General features: G+C 37.8%; 1 protein-coding gene across 3 annotated transcripts in view; it reads right to left on the reverse strand.

Annotated features, from left to right (window-relative positions):
- LOC139968677 (NACHT domain- and WD repeat-containing protein 1-like) overlaps positions 1-23,890 on the reverse strand; it is a 129,281-nt gene that overhangs the window by 22,607 nt on the left and 82,784 nt on the right. For all 3 annotated transcript variants that reach the window (XM_071972949.1, XM_071972951.1, XM_071972952.1), the window contains 5 exons: positions 15,824-15,940; positions 14,165-14,264; positions 11,571-11,673; positions 1,845-1,996; positions 421-1,705 (listed from right to left, as the gene is read on the reverse strand). In XM_071972949.1, coding sequence (XP_071829050.1) covers positions 421-1,705; positions 1,845-1,996; positions 11,571-11,673; positions 14,165-14,264; positions 15,824-15,940 — 1,757 coding nt within the window. The remainder of the gene's footprint in view (positions 1-420; positions 1,706-1,844; positions 1,997-11,570; positions 11,674-14,164; positions 14,265-15,823; positions 15,941-23,890) is intronic.

Here is a 23,890-nt window from a genome sequence, read left to right on the forward strand (position 1 = left end):
ACTATGTAATATACTACGAATGGTGCGGTTTGTAAGAACCTACCACTTTTGTTTCTTTTGTGTCAAGTCATCGGCTCGGCAAACACTCAACTTGGAAATTTGTAAACAAATTTTGCAAAGATGCATGTGCTTGATACTATTTCAAAATTTGTCCAGAACATTAATTAGAACTATAGATGGAGATAATATATCTTAAAATTTCCTTCCAAGTGGCTATTTGGGTTCCATTAAAACGTGGGTGTGATACAATGTCACGCAATATTTAAGGTACCACTGCCTCTGTTGTAGGACCACAAGAAAGAATTTATTATTACAGAAATCAGACCCAACCGTAATAACTAGAGAAGAAAAAAAAAAACTGTTGAGCAAACAGTGACCAGCCATGGCAATCTGGTGGTGGAAAATAGAAAGGGCAATTACCTCAGGACATGCGTGGTGAGTATAGCACCATGTCGGTCTTCGATGTGCTGAAACAATAGTTTAGCCGCGTCTATTGTCGTTGCTACTGGTTCACGCCCGTTGCCCGAGGGCAGCATGAATTGTGTTTCTCTCGACAGAAGTTTCGCAAATGATGGGAGGGGATTCTTGGCGACCGCCCTCTTCACGATCTTGGTCTGGTCCTGGGAAAGTATGCGGGTATTATCTTTCAAGAAGAGCGTGACCATGTCGGATAGCTCCCTGTCGTTGAGCGAAGTCACACGGATGATACAAGGCTCGGCTTCGATCACGTCGTTCAGTTCCTTCAGGGCGGCACACTCCGACAGCGACAGTATCATCGAAGTCGACTCCGGTAACCGCTCCGGGATCCATCGCAGCTGATCTTTGCTCAGTGTCTCCGAAATATTTATCGGAAGGTCGATAGATATCAGGATGGGCCTGTCGCCGACGTCGAGTTTCTCCAAAAGCTGACGAAAGTAGGTCGTCAACTTGTCAAAGCTGCCGGGAACCGTCTTCATCGGTGGGTCCGAAACTTGATAAACTTCCAGAATCTGCAAGCAGATAGACTCGAGGGCGTCTCTCAAAGTCAAACAACAGTTGGACGCTCCTATGAATCGAGGTATAATCACTGCCGTCTCCCCCAGCCACTTGGGGGCCAGCTTGACAATCTGTGCCATGACGCTGGTCTTTCCGCTGCCCGGTTCACCGTGAAGGATCACCACATGGTTCTTGGATTCGGTGTCTTTCGCCTGTTGGCAGACTTGCCTCTCGACCTGATCCACGATCGAATCCCTCGACACAAAGTTGGCGCACTTCTCGGCGGCGAACTGCAGGTGCGCCATTGACCCCCGGTAGAGGAGTGTCCTCTCCCGCTGGAAACTGTTCTGTTCTTGCCCTTCTGTGAGCAGGTACTGATCTATCGCATGTTTCATCGTGAGTACAAACTGTGATGAGAGATCCTTCAAGTACTGGTCGTGTTCCTCGCAGTCGCCGGGGCTTATTCCGTTTGACCTCCAGGGGAGTGAGAAATGGAGGATGTTGTCATCGGGGACAGCCGATGGAATTTTACTCTCTTTAAGTAATTTGATCCTCTCTTGAGCTTTCTTGTAAATCTTTGGACGGTTTGGCTTCCGAATATCCACGTAATTGTGCATCTCTTGGGATTCAACGTTCTGTGGGAGGTCTTCAAAGTTTCGAAAAATGCAGAAGCAACGGTCTTTTGCCCCATCGGAGAGAAGTAAGGCATGAGAGAGTTCATCTTCCAAAGCTGAAGAAGATATGAGAAAAAAAATGCAGTTTAGAGGGGAGGAGAAGGCAAAATAGGTCAAAAGAGTGAAAGATGAATTGCTAACCTACATGTTAAAACTCCTACTAATTGTGTATCTTAGCCTAATATGGAAACTAACCTGATACATGGTATTTGTGTAACTGTTCTTCATTCAAGAGTCCCTCGTCGTGGACGTACTCGGCACACTGCTGTAGAATCTCTAGGATACTGTCGTGAATCTTCTTCCATTTGTTAACATCTTTTTCGTGCACTTCAGCGTTTTCTGGGTTCCTGCCAAAAAGTAAAGAGCAACAGCAGTATAAATGAGCCATTCTCACCCAAGGGAAGGAAATGGGTAGGAGAGGGAAGAGAGGGTAAGGAGAAGGGGTAGGGGAAGGATGGGCTATGTCTCATGTGCCTCTGCAAAACAGATGCAGTCATTTTCAATGAAATTTCTTAGGGTCATTAATCCTTCCAACCCATTTTTGTTAATCATATGCCCCATTAATGATTTGTTCAAATGGATTGCTTCTTACAAGTAGTCAAAGCTAAATAGCATCTATAAATTTAGCTGTAAAAAGCACTTTTTAAACATGACGTGTAGAGAACTGATAAATCTGCTTCAGTGTAATAAACACAACAACGCTGACTACTTCGCAAGAATTCTTCAAATGCAGCATGACCTGCCCAGCAAGCCAGCTCCCTTAATAACGTGGTTCCATGGTGGTGAACTCTCTCACCCCCCCTTGCCCCCCCCCCCTGTGGAGGAGGAAGTACTTCACACCACTAAACTTGAACAGGGCAGTACTTGTCGCAACCAAAGATTCCATCAACACATCCATCAGTATAGGTCAAAGTACAGGATATCCTAACAGCTGTGATTAGCCTTATGATCTCTCTATTTAGCTTCCTGTAGTGAAGTACTAGTTTATAAACATAGTCTGTACCAGAACACCTCTTGACTGTGAATTAATTGCCGCTAAAATCCTGTGACAGGTGAATAAGGATTGGGTCGTTACAGCATCAATTATACTTTATCGCAACTTGCCGTTACTAGAACAAAAGCATCAAATTTAGTAAGCTCTGATTCAAAGGTAATAAGTGTTAAACTGTAATAGGTCACTGAATGTTTTTAATTCAAGGCTTTTTTCAAGGAATTGATGACCTTAAAATGTCCTTTGGGATTGATCAAATTTCTGAAAGGTTTTATAGGGACCATCCTGATATGTGTTATAAAGCATTGACATTAATAGTTATTATTAAGATTAACTTGTGAGGCACTACAAGCTAGACCAGTAAATATAAGTGACTTCGGGGGAGGAGGGGAAGGGGTGGATGGATGGTTATAACGATACAGCAAAACCACTACTTTTGACAATACATGTCACTTTGGGTGATGGAATGAGGAGTAAAGTAGTCCAGAATGGACTGCACACTGGAGGAAATAAAATGTTAACAGATTAATAATTGACTATAAATAGTGTGTAAGTTGTGAGGAGACAAGTAAGTGAGGCAGCTAAGTATCCAACAGGCTACAAGACGAAAGGAAATACAATGTACAGAAGCTGAAGCAACCACAAAAATATCAGCATGTCTGTTTAGAAAGCACTCCGGAATGTCAGCAAAAGTTGACAAGAAACCAATCCAAGATCTAAAACAGGCATGTAAAATACAGCTGAATTACCCAGCACCAGCTACTTAGGACAGCAAGCACTACAGTAGAGCTGTGTTTACAGGTTCAAACAAGTACACCACTACTGTAGGACTATGTGGACATTAATTTATACACCAGAAAGTCACTACGAATGCAGATAACACAAATCAGCGATGAAAGGTTTAAGTGGTTATTCAAGTACTAACGAAGCCCTTGGAAAAAAATATATATATCCCCACAGGGGGTACATAATTATACACATTACATTTTAAGTTCAAAAATTCACAAAATTTGAATTCATTAACTCCCCCCCCCCTTTTTAAATGAGAGCCAACTATGGTTAAGGTATAAAGAGTTACAAAAGAAAAGTTGCTACACATCAACTTTCTATATCTGTGGTTTGACCTAAAAAAATATCTTGAGTGGAAGCTCTTCCGCACATCAAAATAATGTTAGATGGTTGAGGGCAAATTACAGCTCATGTTAAATGATTTTCTTTGGGGGTGGGGTGGGGGGGGGAGGCAGAGGCTCCAATAGCTGGTTTTTAATACATTAGGTTTAACCAGTGAGTTTTTCATATTGATTTTATTGCTGTTGATTTGAAAAAATTTGGTTCTATTAGAGTCACATATACAAATCACAAATTTTCATAGTTATTGGCGAAATTTTTACCAAAACAACACCGCTAAAAGTTCACTGGGGAGGCACTTGCAGGCTGTAATATTGAGCTGAATATCTAGGTCTGTATGACTCCGTCAAATCAACTACTTGATATTAAAAGTTTATCAAAACATTTACGACCTTCGCTGGCAGGCTACCGATAACAGATTTAATGAAATCACAAAAATGAGATTTCTCAGATACGAGTAAATAATACATCAGTTTTACAATTTAAAATAGAATACACCAGGGTTGGACTAGGAGATATCTTCCATTTTATTTATATTTTTTCATTTACAAAACTATTTTGATGGATCCCTCGAACAACAAGTCTGCTTGATTACCGTACATGTCCCGAGAACGAAACAAACAATCTCTCGCCTGTTTCCTCTTCATGTTATCCTTGGTATTTGCAAAGCTATCAAATAATCCAGTATAAAATATAGTAGCACTTAAAAAGATTTTAAGATTACTGCCAAATATGCAAAACAATCCATTTTGACCTTCTTATTTTATGCATATATTTTACAGGTGTTATTTTTATTTGAAGTTTTAACCTTTAGTTGCGTTTTATATCATTGTTTTTTGTTTTGTGTTTGTGTATCTTTACACTTTGTATCAGCATAAATGTTTTTGATCAAATGGATCCACTATTTCCACTAATCTTTACACTTAATTGAATAAATGTAAATTATTTGCAACATTTTCACAACCTTGACTTTTTGGCTTTTTAATGAAAGTTGTCATTTTCTCTTGAACGAAACATGACTTGTTTAAGATTGCTTTATTTTAACACACTGTGAGACTAGCGCTCCAAATGCACAAATAAAAGTAGTGTACTTGGTAGATATTATACAGCCTTTAAAGTTTTAACCTTCAAAAGAAAAAAAAAAAAAAAATCAAACATAAGGGGTGGGGGTGGGGGTGGGTGGGAGGGGGGTCAAGAATCTTGAGGAAAATTGGAAGACAAGATAAGATACCTGTAGATGCTTATTTCACCGTTGTGTTACATTTTCACGCTTGATCATATGAAAGCCTACACCTTTATAACATTATTCAGAAATCAAATGGTCAACTGATGCTGTACTTCAAATGCAATGGGATACTTGAAATTTTCTCCTAAAAAATACAAATTGAATGTATAATAGCTGGACAAGATCACTATACATATATCCAAAAGCAGGACGTATGACCTTTTAAATAATCATAAATAAATAAAAAAAATACTAAAGAACAAAATAAATTTCAATTGGTCATTGTCTGTATGTTTTAAGTTGCGGTTCTTTCAGCCTCTTTTCCAGGAAAGAGGGCTTAACTTTGGATAAATAAATACATCTTTGTCAACAAGATGTAATGGCAAACTATCAGAACCCCATTTATGGGGAGACCAAGGCATCTCTGTTTACAATGAAACGCACTCATACATTTTAATGAATGTTTTGATTCTTTTCCATACTAAAATGTCATAAAACCTGAGTTCATTAACCCTGTTCATTATAAAAACAAAGGCAGTTCATTACAATCTAAACAAATTTCCTGAACACTTTGTGGCCATTTCAGAGTATATCTATAACGTTTTGTGCTTGTTGTATCGATCATGCAGTCAAAATCAAACAGTCTGTATCTAAACAAGATTTGCCTTCTTTCCTCCCCGCCCTCCCCCCCTGTTTTTTTATTAAAATATAAAACAATATGAACATTTTGAGTCTTTATCCCTATATCTGAAAGTTTATCATCTTTTTTTTAGTATCATAAATTTCCTTTAGTCAAATCAAAAGCCCAAGTCAAGAATTACTCTTAGAAATTTTGCGGTCATTTTTGGAACATATCTCGAATATCTTATGTTTCTTTGAATCAAAAACGCTGTCAAAGTCAAACACAACCTTATATTCATTTTTATTTTCTTTTATCTATATGCAATATAAACTGAATAATTTTTGACAGTCTTTATCTCAATTTCTGAATATTTATCTTGTTTTTATCACAGATCTTTCCGTCAAGTCAAAACCAAGGATTACTTTTTTGTCTCGTATTCTTTATTTTTTCTATATGTCTCTGTGACGCACACCGAACACAAAGTATGAATAAGGGAAAGGACACCGTCGTGGATTTACAGATACAACAAATTATCGCGGTTACAAAAGCAATCGCCCCCCCCCCCCCAAAAAAAAAACACCTTGAGAGGATGGAGAGAACCGTATCAATGTCAAGATGAGACGCCTAAAGCAATTTCTAAAGTTAAGCTTCGGTTTTGCTTGCGACGTTACAAGTCTTGTTGCACAGATACTGCAGCTTGCCAAGTAATTCTATACATTGGAATTTGTTGTGTATTCTACATGAGATGATGCAATGCAACAGATGGTTGATACATACCGTGGAACAAAACAAAATTCATTCATTTTCAAGACAAATATATCACCAGATGACCTAGGGCAACTATACTTTCAATCTAAATTATCCCTTTGCTAATCCATGTTTTTCATTTTCAAGATTTTTAAATCCAGATTTACTGAATAACTGCACACTTGGCAATTCATATTCCTTACAACTACGTCATTAACTGCATCTTGGTTAAAATGTTTCTACACAAATGTGGTTTTGTCTGCTATTAACAGGAAATTGACAAATTTGGAACCATAACCTTATCTTTGTTGGGTTCACTGTAAGTGCCATTTGCTCTTTGTATTCAACGTGAGCCCCATTTGCTCATAGTATTCAACGTGAGTGCCAATTGCTCGTTGTATTCAACGTGAATGCCATTTGCTCTTTGTATTCAACGTGAGTGCCAATTGCTCTTTGTATTCAACGTGAATGCCATTTGCTCTTTGTATTCAACGTGAGTGCCAATTGCTCGTTGTATTCAACGTGAATGCCATTTGCTCTTTGTATTCAACGTGAGTGCCATTTGCTCTTTGTATTCAACGTGAGTGCCATTTGCTCTTTGTATTCAACGTGAGTGCCATTTGCTCTTTGTATTTACCATGAGTACCATTTGTTCTTTGTATTCACTGTGAGTGCCATTTGGAAAATGATAGTGTCATCACAAATCAGTTAAGTGTGTCGTAATGTAAAAATCTGTATTAATTTCTGACTGAATAAAACCTGGCAGGATAATCCATAAACAAAAATGTCAAAAGCAAGTGAGAAATATTTGCAGAACATGTCACTATTGATTTATTCATCAAGCCAGTTTGCTTGGAATATATATGCATGTCATGAAATTTAAAGGTTGAGAAACATTGATTTTGTGACAAAGTGTGGATTTTCACAAATACATGGAGGTATCTACATAGCTAGTGTGAGATTAACTGAAGCTAAACCCAAAGGCGCATGAGTTTTGTTTTAGAAAGCCCATTAAATTACCACCCTGCCCAACAAAACAGTGATAGATATTTAGATATCAACAAGCATAGTCATCAATCAGTGAAAAGATCTTAACAACCAGACCTAGAGACCAACCCTTGTTGACTATACAGCCCCAATGACTTATTAAAAACCAGCTCAACCATTCCAATACAAGAGGCTAACCCTTGCTGACTATGTAGGCCCCAACAACCATCACTTGACAATCAGCTCTAGAATGGCTAGCCTTCAAAAAGTAGTCACTGGGGACAAGACCCCAACAATCCATCCTCAACAACATCACCTCAGAAACCAACCTTTTGACAACTATGTAGTCCCAAACAACCATCAATTGACAATCAGCTCTAGAATGGCTAGCCTCAATAAGTAGTCAGCAGGGGGGAAAAGACCCCAACAATCGGTCCCCAACGACATTACCTCAGAAACCAACTAAAGGCAACAATGTAGTTCCCAACAACCATCATTTGACAATCAGCTCTAGAATGGCTAGCCTTCAAAAAGTAGTCACTGGGGACAAGACCCCAACAATCCATCCTCAACAACATCACCTCAGAAACCAACCTTTTGACAACTATGTAGTCCCAAACAACCATCAATTGACAATCAGCTCTAGAATGGCTAGCCTCAATAAGTAGTCAGCAGGGGGGAAAAGACCCCAACAATCGGTCCCCAACGACATTACCTCAGAAACCAACTAAAGGCAACAATGTAGTTCCCAACAACCATCATTTGACAATCAGCTCTAGAATGGCTAGCCTTCAACAAGTAGTCAACAGGGACAGGTCCCCTACAATCGGTCCTCAACGACCTTTGACAACTACATAGTCCCCAACAACCAGTCCCAACAACCTACCCTAGCAACCAGCCCCTAGCAACCAATCCTTGAAGACAAGTCAGTCCCTAACAGAAAGTCCTAGGCAATCTGTCCTACTCTTAGTAACTCAACCAGAAATATCTGGATACTTGAGAAGTTTAGAGATCTGCCAGTCACACCTTGTTTCTACCTTTATATCAACAACTTAAAAGTCAAAATAGTTTAGAAATATGGAAGAAGGTATAGAGACCATTAGAAAAGTTAATGGCATTCTTCATGCATAGTCCAGTTTGCTTCAAGTTCACTATTGTATGTATTGTATTTTAGATCCTCCTGCAAGCAGGAACTCGCAAAGAAGCCATCATTGGCTTATCGAAGCTGCAAGCTGACCGAAGTCAGTCTCTTAGATTCATATTTTAACGTCCATGATTATGAATTGTCAATTGTCAACAACTCTGTAACTGGACGACATACATTAATCTTGGGAGTGACTCGAACTCTGGACCTTATGATTGAAAGGCACCGGCATTAACCACTGAGCTAACACTCAGTATTAAACATGGAACAGACTGTGACTATTTCACTTCTCAATATCTCACTATTTTATTTTAAATATTTATTTATTTATATATGTATTTTAAATACTATGTTGGAATTGGATGCAAATTTTCACCAGGATGTTCAGAATATCTTCCATTTTCATTTCAAATCAAACTATTAAATTTTCCTCTCCATTATCCCTTTGTCAAGAGTCAACGGTTTTCCATGTGTGCAGACCGCAACTATGTGTGGTTCACTTCATAATCGGGCATATTATGTCGATAGAATTACAACCTTCGGGATTGTATGACCAACAGGAGAATTCTTGTGATATTTCAACAAACCCTAATCTATTACAAAAACTCCGGTATTGAATAAAGTATCCACCCTAGGTCGTCGGGGCCTCCCATACAAAATCTACCTCACGTGGGGTTTTGAAACCATCCCACGTAAAAACAATAAAACATCATTAGTAATGGGAGGTTTTTTTTATTGATTACTAAGGCATAGCCACAGGCAATTTAAACCTCTATTCGTATACAGATAAAATGCTAAGCTCACTGGGGCTAGTGCAGCAACAAACATTTAATAACATTTTTGTTACAGCAAAAAAGAACGAAAAAAAGATGAGTATTTCTTCAAGTCTGGACAAATTTGCAAAAAAATAGTCACACAAACAACTCCCAAGGTTTCAGACCACAAGCTGTTGTCTTATCATGCATTATATTATGCATTGCAGTGGAAACATTCAAGAAATCTAAGGTGGCCAATAGATATTGAGGAGTGTGGATGTGGGGGGGGGGGAGAATCCAAGTCAAGAAATAAACATGTGCACTTCAATGATATATGGTTAGAGGTAAGAAACACGAAAGATCAAATTTATGTTTTTTGTTTTCGTGAGACAGTTTTGTACTATTTTCAAGTTTTCAAGCTATTGTGAAGACAATTACACTTAGAGATTACTACTGATATTTTGGAAGCTCCATACTTTTTCATTCTAGAAGGCAGTTTTATAGTGGCATGAAAAATACTAAAATTCCACAATAAAAGCTATAATCTGTATTTTGTTTCAATTTTTCATAATCCTGAAAGAGTCATGTCATATGTTTATACCGATCTGAGTAACCCTTCAAATATGAAATTGATTGGTTTAAACCTGTGTGACTTGCCCTAGTTTGTGACTCATGATCCAACACAGATAATACTTCTGTGTCCTCCAAAATTCTAATTCCATGTTTTGATATTTCTTTTGCAGTTTAAAGTTTCTTGCCTATTGTCACCCAATCCTGTTGTAATTCTTTGTGGAGTGTGGCGAGAGAATGTTTTAAACGTCCAGCTGTGCTTGTGCGTGAACACACTGTACAATGTCTCGGGGTACGAACAAGAATGACACGACTAAGTAAACCGTCGAACTGCGAGGACTCTATGCACACATTTTCCTTCAGAGCCCGACTGATAAGAGAGTCGTGCACCGGGAGAAAATGATTCTTAAATGGCATCAAGATGGGAGCGAAACGAAAGAAAAAATGCACGGCTTCACAAGATCCTGTCAGGACGGTCGACGGCTGACCTTTTCATGCTACACGTCAAAGCTGGCTGTCTCTTGGAGATAAAATAAGTCTTCAGGCCACGGAAAAAATTGATTTCTTACGCCAGCAAAAACAGACTTCATGTAAATGCAGACGACAGTTTATGCAAAAGAAAAGCTTTTATAGCAAAAGGCTTTCCATTCTGTTGTAGAAATTCCTAACCTGTCAACTGACGGATTTGGCACTTACAAGTGCGGAATCTAGAAATTTAAATTTTCCACATAAATTCAAATCACTGGGGGGGGGGAGAGGCGTGCTTAGATTATTGACAATGGGAACAAGATTATGACAGAGCGCTTTGGCAACAATACTGATGAAGAAAGACGATTTGACAACTGGAAAGAAAACGACGACATCGATGGCAAAACAAAGAAAGGTAGACAAAACTAGCTAAAATTTCCAAATTTCAATAACAAATAGGCATCACAGGGATAAATTATTGTCAAAGTTTTGGACAGGAAGTTGAAGTTTTTTTGGGGGGTGGGGATAGAATATTCATCAGAAAATCATATTGAATGATTTTAATACTGTCTGAGTATCAATTTGCAGACATTTCTGTCAAAGCTTTCCTTTAGCTTTGCCAGGTATAGTTAAAGTCTGAAGAATTACCTCATTTTTCATATTTCATTTTTTATTGTTTAAGCTTTCATATTTCCCTTCATGATTCAATGGCATAATGTGGTCTCAAATCGTAGTAACCATCAAGATCATTGCATACAAATGGTCATATGTTCCAACCCCCCCCCCCCCCGCCACCTTATGACAAGGAACATGTATATTCATGTATAATGTATAGATTGATGAAGTCAAAGACAACAAGATGTGCTGAGAAATGGTTAATTTGATCAAATTTCAACGACATTTGCTACAAAACACATGCAATTTACGCTACTTCGGTCTTCTTGTGTCTATCATGCAGTGACACTGACAATCAACATGCATATTAATGAATCCATACTCATGAGATCAATGATGTATGCATATTCATGAGATCAATGATGTATGCATATTCATGAGATCAACGATGACAATATACTGAAAAACCTACATTACTTACACATTATGTTAATGATCAAGTTTCCATGAAATTCGCTGCAATATACAGAGTACATTTTTCTCTCCTTCTCAATCTTGTGTCTACCATAGGGAAACAAGGACAATTAACATGCAAATTAATACTAGCATGCATATTCATAAGATAAATGAAGACCGATGCAGACACAGAGGAACTCCACATATACTTACACATCGTAGTAATGATCGAGTTTAGATGAAATTGGCTGCAAAACGTAGAATAAGTTTTCACCTTCTCCTTCTTGTGCATACCACTCATCTAATACATTAATATCTAAAAATACAAACCAGGAATAAATATAGAAGAGGTTAGTAAAACACATCAATTCTTGAAAGCTGGGAATAAAATATAAATATATCATCATGATATACAGATATGAAAAGTATAAAGTTAATAGCAGACTTGCAGGGAGATTTCAAGAACTTTATAAGAGAATATCCTGAAGATCGCTAAGGGAAGGCTTGCAAATTTAACCGACAATGATCACCAGCCCAGCCGTTGCTACCCAGTGTAATGAGCACAGCAACCAGCTGTAATGAGTCACGCAATTCCAGGCTTCCAAAAGTCTGTGGACAATTGCATGCACAGACTATGAGACCATAAATTAAGCCTCTAAAACACAAATGAAGACCAGACAATCAGCTGGCCACTTCGGTCCAGGATGTACACAAAAGGGTCATAGAATTATCTCTGCAGGTTTGAGAATTGTTTATCAATGAAGCTACTAATTATAGGCAGGGTTTGCATTAGCCTCGGGATTGCAGGATTCACGCAATTTCATTTGAAATCCTGCATGTCAAAAGATTCCAAGACGGCATATCCCACAATAAATTTCATCTCTCAAGTTGGATTAAACAGACATTAGGGTTGTCAGTAGTCGCTAAACCATCACATTTGGAATAAATGTTTAGAAAAAAGCCACTTGCAATTAAATTTTTTTTAGTTATCCCATCTATAATCCATCTTAACATCCCGTAAATTTCCTTGTCAGTCTTACTTTCTATTAATGAAAGAATGAAAAAATGATAATTGTGAGAATTCTTTCAATATCTAAGCCTGAATCACAAACGTATACAGTAGCTATACCTATGAGAGCAAAGCACTTGCTATGGACTAGCAGAGCTAGCTACTTGATGACATCAAAGACACGTGCACTCGACAAACTTATAATTGCCTAAAATCCCACAAATCTCTGATCACATGGTAGCCTAACATCAAAATAAGTCAACATGGAAATCTAGCCTAACCATCTGTTTATTTGCTCAAATTGCGTCGCAGTTCGATTGCACTAAAAATATTCAACATTACTTTCGATATTGCTGCCAGCTTCACTTCCAGTTGTCATAAGAGCAATTCGCAGACTAGTCGAAAAAAAATTGTTATAGCATGGCCCTTTACGAAATGGCATGGCTATCAAAGCGTCTGAAGGAAATACTTCTTATTCAGAGTAGGATCACTTGGCTTTAGTTGTCACCAAGTCACAAATGATGATATTTTAATAGAATTACGTTTCTTCCGATCATTTAGCATAAGACTACAATGATATGACCAGTGGCTATGATCCTGGCCTACTATCATGATACGTACCTGAAGGGCTTACGAGGCCTAACTTTTTTTTGTGGCGGCTGAATCTATGTAAGATATAGGCCAAGTTTGCTTTGAAAAAGCCTCATGGTTTGAATGATTAGGCTATGAGGCATTATATTATCCCTACCATATCGAGTATACAAATCAATTCCTTTATAGTTTTAGTAACCTATCAAGCAATATTGAAATAGAAAATATTCATCTTTTTGATAAGTATGGTAATCCTCCATGTGCATGTTTCGCTCTTGATATAATGGTAATCATTTACGTAAAGGAAGGGGGCTTAAGAAAAAACAACACACACACGAAAGGATATCAATCAACTTTCTTTTATATAACAAGTACGAAGTAACAAAATTCTGTTCTGAACTTCGTTGTTGATCTTCAAATTAGTTGCCGAAACTTAGAGAGGCTGTCCTGTAAATATGTCTTACCAGGGAGTTCCCCTGATCAGTGTTAGTGAATGACAATCCTTTGAACAGGAAAAGAACTTCTCGGAAAGTATTTTAACACATTCAATACGGAAAGACAGTGTGTCATTTCACCTCATTCTTTGAAATAAATCTCCTTCTACTGTGGTCATAGTGCTATTGTTACGTGAAAAACCACAGACCAGGAAAAGCCAAATACAGCTTTTGTTTACAAACAATAGCAGCACTTCTCTGTTGGGAACTGGATGCTTGTTACTTTCACAGAGGTTCCATGGATGTGTGCACTCAAGCGTGAGCGATATGTAGGCTGCATAATCAGCAGTGGTGTGCTGCTGGCCGGGCCGGACGATGATCGCTAAATTTTGCGAGCCTTCCCTAACGATTTCAACAAACTGAAATCATAAAACTTAAATATCTCTCTCAGAATCAACTTTCAAAATCAGCATTAATTGTCAAGAAATATATTTGATCTTGGAATCCTCCTTTCAAACATCAATATTTCACAAAAATCTAAATTCTTTCATGCATATTTGCAATGAATACCCCCCTAACTTGTACCTAGCAGTCTGCACATAAGGCGAATGTCATACAACATACTGTATTTTCAAGACATTCCTAAAGAGGAGCTTTTTTAAAAGGAATCAACATTTCCGCCTGGTCTCAGACAAAAAAAAGGGATGTCACAAGACATTATGTCTTCTTTTTCAAGATATGTCTTCCGAAAGATATTTTGTAAAGGGAATTACCTTTTCCGGCCTCGAAGGCGCAGTCCCTGATATGTGTGAATTCATTGCCGTTTATCCGTATTGGGAGAACATACTCTCCATATTTATTCCCAATGAAAGACTGAAATCAAATTGAAGAAAGATAAATAGTTAATAGGGAAAACCAGGGTAATCATTTTTCTCTCTCATCCCCCCCCCCCCAACCCCACCCTCTCTCTGTTTCTCAAAAACAAAGTAAAGTGGTTTTGCGTGTAACCTAGATTTACTTTGAATGTTATCATTAATATAAAAATTAGTGAACCAAATATCATTCTTTAAACTGTACAACCTCTTCTGGAGCTCTTGATTGCACTGTACACCTTTAAAGCCCCCCACACCCATGCCCACCACCCACCACGCCACACCCCTTTCGTGCCACTATCAATTCTTGACAGTAAATTTCTCTGATTATGCTATCACAATACAACAGCAGATATATACGATTAGTTACCTCTGTTTCTATATTATCTTGGCGCTGTTGCTAAGTCTCTAATACACGCATCCCTGTGTGTACTGACATTTTCTATCTATTAAGAAGTTTCTGAAAGTCAGATGACATCCACAAATCTCAATTTTATGCAAGACAACAGATACATACAAGTACAGTATCTGTCTGCTTGGATAATATATTTGTCAGTTTTTGAGCCTTGAACTGAGCGACCACGCAATGCACATTTACCATAGCAGCGAAAAAAACATACGCAAACCCGTACATCCCCTTAATAGGAAAACAAGAAAACAAACACAAAAAGGAATAAATCAAAAAAAAAAATTAAGAATGCTCTCTTATAGCCCGGTTGCTATGGGAACTACCAAATTGCAGATGATTTACAAACTGATAAAGCAGAAAAGCATAAAAAGCCCAAAGGCAATCAATGCAAAATTTGTAGATTTCAATCGATGTTTCATTTTATGACAAGATCCTAATATATTAGACAATTATCTTTCAACTTTGCTTTCATGATTCCAAACAAAATTACTTGATCTAGTAAAAAATCCTTTTTCTTCCCGGTGTTTTCAAGTTCGGCCACCGGCATTGTTATCGTCATCAATGAAAGACACAGGAGACATATAATGACTTGATTTGAAGCAGACTGTAAATTGAATATTTAATTATTAGGAAACTACTGCTACTGTTGCTAGGGTTACTATGTTGTCATGGTTACTTATGATCTAGGCTATGCATTCAGCAATGAACTGGGATTTCGGGAGTAGCCAAATGGTTTCCACCATGTCAAAAACACAAGGAGTCAGTATTACCCCTGAGAATTTGAATATATTGGCAAGAGTTTACAATCAATATCAATTTTTAAGAGAGATAATATTACATTATTAATACCATAATAGCCAAACTGTTGAAAATTAAGCTACAAACAATGTCAGGGGGTTCAAAGTTTCCAAGCTAAACAAAACCAACGTCATCACTTCTCTTCATGAGTTACTAGCCCATGCTCCTCATTACAAAAAACCAAACATTTTCCTCAAAATATTATTTTGTTATTATTTTATCAAAAATTATTTTAAACCACAAAAAAAAAAAACAATTGCCAAAGTTTGTAAGGTATTTTCACGGTCTAACAGTCTAAGCATGGCAGCACAGCATCATAGAAGGTATCGGTGTTTACCATTATTAACACTCACCACGAAGAAGGGGCCCTCGGATATCCGATGAGCATCTTCTATTTCTGAGAGGCGGAGAACACCCAGTTCATGGTCGTTTGTTGCCACGTCGATTGGTCCCTGGTGCATATCGACCAACTGAAAGATGAAACGAAATGAGTTTTTCTTTCCCAATCACCTTACTAATAATATTATATCTATTATTATATTGTATAACATACATTATATGATATATATAATATCATGTATGTTAATCTCTAACAATATGAGAAATAGGGGCATTTCATGAGTATCACTGTCGTATGAGCTAAAGATAATATGTGGGGGTTTGCTTCTCCTTTTAAACATCATGAACTATAAACAGAATACAGTTCCATTAAGACTCCATCATTGTGTTGTCTCATGTTCTATTCACCAAGCCATGAATATAAATCGCATAACCAGATTCCCCTGAATTATTTCATGTAATATTAACCATTATATATACAACCTCAAATTAGCGAGCTATTTAAACTCTTCAACCCAACACATTAAAAATGTTGTGTACCACCAATTCAGTTTTGTGCTTTACTTGTATTTCATTTTAATTTGTTATATTTTGATTTATTTTTTTTAATTTTTGTTTACCCATATTTTGTTTAAAACTTTGTTCATCATCGCTTGTAAATTTTTTATGGGCATATAAAATGTAAAACAGATTATTGTTTTTCAAGTACGTGTATCCTTCCTGTAGCTTTCGGGTATTAAAGCAGCATAAACTGCAGATGGCTTGGTGAAGGCAGAACCGAAGATGTTAATACTGACTCACGACTCTCAAACTGCATAGACGACTTATCCACATGATATTGTTAAACAATAAACACACCAATAATGTATTTCCAAAGAAATAATGGAAACAAAATGGCAAAAGTATCAGCTTTCGGCGTTTCCTATTGCGAGCGAATTTTATTGGGCTTGTATTGGGCTTGTCAAATCGTCGAGGCCGCAAGAAATGCAATTTATTAGAGGCCCTGCAGTAGAGGTTTTTCTTTTATGACCCCTCTGGCACTTCTGTCCAGGATGCAGACAGACTGATTTGATCTGCTAAATGTGTCATGTGATCATGATACATTTGGAGACTCTTACCTTAGCGAGGGTACGGAGAGGGTCTCTATAATATCAAAATAAATTCAGCTGGGAACAAAATACCCACAGAAGCAAAATATACGACTGATCATATGCCCGAAAAACTCCCCGAGATGATAAAAGCTTCTCGTTGACTGATGCAAAGTGAAAATGGCTATATAAGAACATAGCAGAAAAGATGTGTGATCTGCTTTTAATGTACCATATGTTTTTTGAGTTGGAATATCCAGAACTAAAAAATAACTTCTAGCCTCCACCGGGACTTGAAAATATATACATATATACTATATATATGTGGTATAAATACATATATAATTTATACATACATATATATATATAATAACGTATCAAATCATACTTATAAGGATATCAAAGCAGAAAACCGAACTGGAAAGCTTAAACGAATCTTTCTTGAATGAGCTTAGGAGTAATACATGTTACCAACTATCAACAAAGTTGCGCATGAACAGATAAAATGTACATAGGAACCTAATTAATACTACATCTGTATTTTGTGAGTTTATACAAAATGCATGTGCCCTGGAAGTGGGCAGGCAATCATAAATACTGAATTTTCCCTTTCCCTTTCCCTTTGCTGCAGTGTAGACAGCTATTTCTCAATTTCAAGTGTCGTAATTGCAGGATTATTTAAAAAAAACGAAAAAAAAAACAAGGTAAAATGAAGACATGCTATGCCTGAATTAATATAACTTTTACAGAAACTATTTGTGTAACCTAGAAAACACCTACGTCAATAAAACTTATAAAAATCTTGTGAAAGCTTTCAAACAAATAAATTCGTCAACGGCTGATAGATGGACAACCTTAATTTTGTAATACTAATGACAGTAATTACGAAAAAAGTAACAGATTTTGATTCCCCATATGAGGTCAACTGCTGAACAAACATTTTTTATTCCCCAGATGAGGTCAAATGCTGAACAAATTGTTCATCAACAATGTCATCTTCTTTTCCCTGATTTCATGAAATAGATTTACCGGGTCAAAAGTTGAGGGAGGCTTGTACGGAACAAAATTTCCAAACCTCTTAATTTTATTATGTTAAGTCACGATAAATGTACTCTCTCTACAAACAAAAGAAAGAGCGGTTGAAAGAATATATCGATGTTGAACCAAAATTTAAATATTTTGAATTTCTTCAAGTAAAGGTTGTCCTCGGTGGGGGCAGCAGACGATCGAATCGAACCAATGGCTACTGTTGAGCAGATAAAGCTGGTGACATCAGAAACGATTCCACGTACCCAGAGGCTGGTACTGTACGTGGCTGGCTAAAGGTTTTCGTTGTCCAGAGACAAAATCAATCAATTCTCTCTGAAATGGTCTCACAAATGCTAGAAAATTCCAAAACGTAAGCGTAATGTAAATTGGAAACCACTGACCCTGAAAATGTAAGTCACTAGCCATTCATCTAGTTTACACGCATGGGTATGTGGCTGCTCATAGTGTCACAAGAAATAACTGCCTTCCATGCGGAAACATAGGCGAAGGATGCGAGCGTCCTCCCCTCCCTGTTTAAAGGGTTTGAAAACTCGCGCAAAAAGAAGCGTCTAATGCTGGTAATCTGACCTAGTTTCGAATGAGGTGTAACAGAAGTGTTAGACACCACCATCGATCCCAGAAAATACACACACCGCTTGCTACCGTCGGTAATTATACACTAGTGTACAGTCAGTACATACAGCTGCGGTCAATACCCACAGCCCAGTGTATAAACGATACAGCGATGGACATCTCAGGTACAGCTAAAGATAACAAGGTATCACGTTTCATTACTGTCTGCATTTTGTAGCGACACAAACAAAACGTCACTTGCAAGCAACAGAAAGTTAACTTTTTCAGATGGCCGCACACAGTTTGGGGTGAGTCTTCAATGCCTTTAAGAGAACACTCTTATACACAGCAGAGCAGGAGTGATTTTGTTGTGAGGAGACAGGTTAGTCAGGAGCAACGTAAATATTATATTTTTCTCAAGACGTTCATTTTTTCCTTTCCAAAACTGTTTTCAACCAGTTTTGTTATAAAATTAATAGCCCGCAAAAGGTTCTGAAGATTTCAATGTTTGTTGTCTGTGCCTTTTTTTGGGGGGGGTGGCTGAGTGGGAGGGGCTTGAACAGAGAGAAATAATCACACGACCCCATTCACAACTGCAAACCAGTTAATTATTATAATATTATTATTAATTATTTGTTACTCTATCTGGGCTTTACAACAACAAAAAATTGGATTGATGTGATGGATTACTAAATTGTAACAATAGATGCAAACTCCTAAAAGACAGCTTTAATAAAGATGAACATTTTTTAAAAAAATATACAAAAAAAAAGATAGCTACGACACAAATCGACCTAATATCCAGATAAGTAGGGCATGATGTCTCTGGATCAAAATAAATGAAAAACATCAAGAAAAAAGAGAAATAGGTTTCCAAAGCTGTTTATTATTCTGATTGGATCTTAATGCGGTTGGCATAAAAGTCACTTCCGCATATTATTGTCGTCTATCTGAATTATGCGACATATTAGCCTCCAAAATGCCACCTACCTTTCTGTGTGGCAGGGTAAAAACAGCAAACGAATCGATGAGTTTGATGCAATCATCTCTAATTTGTTTCAGCTCTTCCCCTTTTTATTTTATCATTTCATCAGAAATCTTTTTACTTGGCTTGAAAGTCAGAGGCACACAAAATTGCAAGGGCTACACACCTGAGAGACTACACAACTGAGAGAGGGATGGGGGGGGGGGGGGAAGGAGGGAGTGATGTGGACCAGAACATGTTTATTATAACAAAAGATGATAATGCTACTTTGCATAAAGCATCATACATGCATGAGAAATAAAGAAGCTTTTTTGAGAAGATCCCTATTTATTGTACACATTTTGTAAACATTGCACATTTTGCCTGTTATATGTACATGGTAATTGCGTGTTATCCAATGAGTTCTATAAGCTAGAAGGCTTAGTCAATTGCATTTTACTGTCTCTATCCTACCCCTCTCCCTCTTACACCCCCTAAACACCCTGTTGCTCTCTCTGCCCCCTCTAGATTACAAATTTCTATTGAGTTATTCTTATTTCAGTTTTATTGAATTTTTAATTTTTTTTACTTATTCTGATTTGTATTATATAAAACGTGACCTTAATTTGGTAATTGGGATGAAACAAGCAGGTTTCCATTAATCATTCTTAATCAATGCGAGAATCCATTAAACTTGGAAATTCCACGGAAAAATAGGTCGCTACCTTTAATTCTGAATGAAGACTGAGTGGTCGGAATGTAGGATTAAGGGCCTGATGCAAATATGTTTACCAGAAAGTAGGTCGGTTAGATAAGGAAAGTGCATAAATAGACTGGAGACAGGTAAACGAGGATAGACTTAAATCAGTCGTTTGACATAATTATTGATGAAATATTGAACCAAGTAAACAAGTTTTCAACCACCGTTAGATAGGATGATTTAACACTCAAGCATGAGCATATGTTTTCTGTAGGAAATGCTACAACAATCTGTAAAACTTGTAACAGGTAATGATATGTTTTGTTGCTGACCTATGCCACTAACTTCAACCGGCAGGTGCACAATGTGGTTCCTGTTTGTATTATGAAACGTCCCAGGACTGCGAAGATAAATTTACGATAGATCTAGAGCGATTATCAAGAGCGATAGAAGAGCGATGCTTTCACAAGAGGATGGCAATTACGGAAAGGAGGTGGCCATACACACACACAAAGAATTGCCAGATGCTAGAGCGAGGTAAATACGGTAATGCATCTATGGTTATATGAGGTGAGGGAGTACGCTCTGTGAATCTACAGTTTCAGACAGGCACATTGACATGGACAAGACATTATGAAATGTACAGGCTTTAACAGCTTCAGTAACACTGATCTGTTTTGAAATTTAAATGATACAAAATGAGAAGGAAAAAATTCACAGTAGTAAGTGTTTATTAACGAAGGACGTGTGACGCTTTTTCCTATGAAAAGTGATGCAGCGAGGCCATATTTACTTCCTGTAACTAGTGAAATCTGATTGATTTTTGTTTCTGTGAAAGGAAAGTTACGACTATAAACTGCATGAAAATCTTGCAGCAGAGACTCAACTTCAGGCTAGAAATAAAGAAATTGAAAGGTCACAATATGGAAATTTCCAAAGCACCTGGTCGTTCCTGCTTTGCAAAGTGTATTTATGTCACACGACTACAAGACCAAGCTAAAAGTCCCTGTTTGCTCATGTAGTTTCACAACAGATGCTTGAAAATGTAATACTTTTCACACAAAATATTAGGGGGTGGGGGTGGGGGAGAGGAGGGATGGCAACACTTAACCTAGTGTACACTTCTGGCAGGGCACCTGAGAATAATTTTCACAGCAATGATTTTTCAAACAGGTAGGTGTGTTTAATACAATGAAGTCACATCCGGCATCAGTATTCAATACATTTTTGGTCCCTTCCCCCATTCCCTTCCCCCTCCCCTCACCCACCCACTCCCATCATCCAAACTAAAATCTGATTCAGGGTCTGTGTTTTGTCATAAGCAAGTGTACCAAGGACTAACCTTTTTAAATATAATTATTGTTTAAATTTTTTAATGCAGCTTTAACTGTCAGACTCAACTCAATGCTAATCAATGCTAATACAATTCTCAAAACAATGTCCTTCATAAGCTTGATACAAGTTAAGTTTCATTTCATTATAATGCAGTAAAAGTCATGTTCAGTCTAGAAGTTGCCCAATTTTTTTGCACAGGGTTTGGGGGGTGGGGGGGGGGGAGGTTATGTGATATGAAAAGTATAGGAATAACTTATTTGGAGGAGGATTGCAATATCCAGGGAAAGTACTTTCAGCAGTTATTAGCACTCTTGAACTGGACACTACTTGTACATCCTGATGGCTAGTAACTATATAATAATATAAGAATTTGTAAAGCGCTTTTATCCAGTTAGAAGAAAAAAACTGCTCAGAAGCGCTGCAGGAGCAAAGTACCCAAAATGGACACAACAGTTATCAAACACATGGATACGCATTCATGAATGAGAACGTCTTGAGTTCTTTCTGGAAAGTTGACACATGCTGGATTGCTTTCAGATGTAAGGGGAGACTGTTCCAGATCTGATCTAGCAAAGCAACGTTCCCCATATATAGTGGTGTTTCAAGTATGTCTAAAACAAGGCTGAATGAATTGGGGGGGGGGGGAGTTTTATGAATTAAATAACTATATAGTTTTATAATTTAACTAAGTAGGTTGATTATGGTACCCTCATTTCTGACAGAAGAAAAACCCATTACCCTGCATATTTTCATGACTTGCTTGTTTCAGGTATAAATTAATTCCTGTTTCGCTGTATATACTCACAATATACCTTCAGTGAATTTCATTGATTTGTAATCAGGTTCCTTTAAAAGGGGAAATTAGTAAATTGTAATTCTTGTAAATATTACAGAAAACTGTACAGTGTAGTCCAATGTTGTATGTACAAAGGACCAATGGCAGCTCACATACAGTGTAAAGTACCATAGACAGGGTTAGTGGCGAGGGAAACTCACTTTCAACAATGATGAAGGTAATAACAGGCTTTGAAGACTGGAGTATGATTTCCCAATACAGAGGCAGTGACATGCCACATCTTTTGCAATATTTAACAGGTCGCTAAATGCACTTGTATTGTGAGGGGGGGTGAGGGGGGAGGGGAGGGTGATAGGAAACCATCACTTTCAATAATGATGAAGGTAATAACAGGCTTTGAAGACTGGAGTATGATCTCCTAATACAGAGGCAGTGACATGCCACATCTTTTGCAATATTTAACAGGTCGCTAAATGCACTTGTATTGTGAGGGGCGGTGAGGGGGGAGGGGAGGGTGATAGGAAACCATCACTTTCAATCATGATGAAGGGGTGATTCCAGGCTTTGAAGACTGGAGTATGATATCCTAATACAGAGGCTGTGACATGCCACATCTTTTACAATATTTTACAGTTGCTAAATTCACTTATACTTGTATTGTGGGGGAGGAGGGAGAGTGGGGGGGGGAGGGGAAGGAGATAGGAAACCATCACTTTCAATCATGATGAAGGTAATAACAGGCTTTCAAGACTGGAGTATGATATCCTAATACAGAGGCTGTGACATGCCACATCTTTTACAATATTTTACAGTTGCTAAATTCACTTATACTTGTATTGTGGGGGAGGAGGGAGAGTGGGGGGGAGGGGAAGGAGATAGGAAACCATCACTTTCAATCATGATGAAGGCAATAACAGGCTTTCAAGACTGGAGTATGATTTCCTAATACAGAGGCAGCGACATGCCACATCTTTTACAATATTTTACAGGTCGCTAAATGCACTAATATTGTGGGAGGGGGGAGGGAAATGGGTAAAGGGGAAGCAGGGGAAAGGAGATTGAGGAGGGAATTTTCACTCCCAGAATTGATGGAGAGGTTAAAAAGAGACTGAAAACTGGACCATGAACTCCCATCAGATGAACTAGCTAAACATCCCACATGTCTTGCACATTTTATAGGCCTCTAATCGGAAGTTCATTGCAAAATCTGAACCATTTCTTTCCTTGCAAAAACGATTAATTTAAAATGCGTATCATTTGTTTGGGAAGCCTTTTCACCTCAGGTGATGCCATAAGATTAATTACTAATTACACTCCCTATTACTTTTCAGAGGCTCTGGGGAGGGGATGGAATCGGAAAAGGGTGAAGAAAAAAGAAAAAGAAAAAACCCCCGTCTCTTGTGGAGAAATTACAACGGCAGGATATTGTCAAGAGCAAAGCAGAGGAAGGTGTCAAAAACAGACTTTGGAGAATAAAGCTGAAGATCCCCATCTCGCCTCAATGGCGCTCACATGTCTCATGTGATATTTACAGCGCAGTGTGTGTTAAATAATGAGTATTTACAAATTGATGATACTATGATGTCACTCTCTGTG

Source organism: Apostichopus japonicus, chromosome 6 (assembly GCF_037975245.1).
Source record: "Apostichopus japonicus isolate 1M-3 chromosome 6, ASM3797524v1, whole genome shotgun sequence".
NCBI lineage: Eukaryota > Metazoa > Echinodermata > Holothuroidea > Aspidochirotida > Stichopodidae > Apostichopus > Apostichopus japonicus.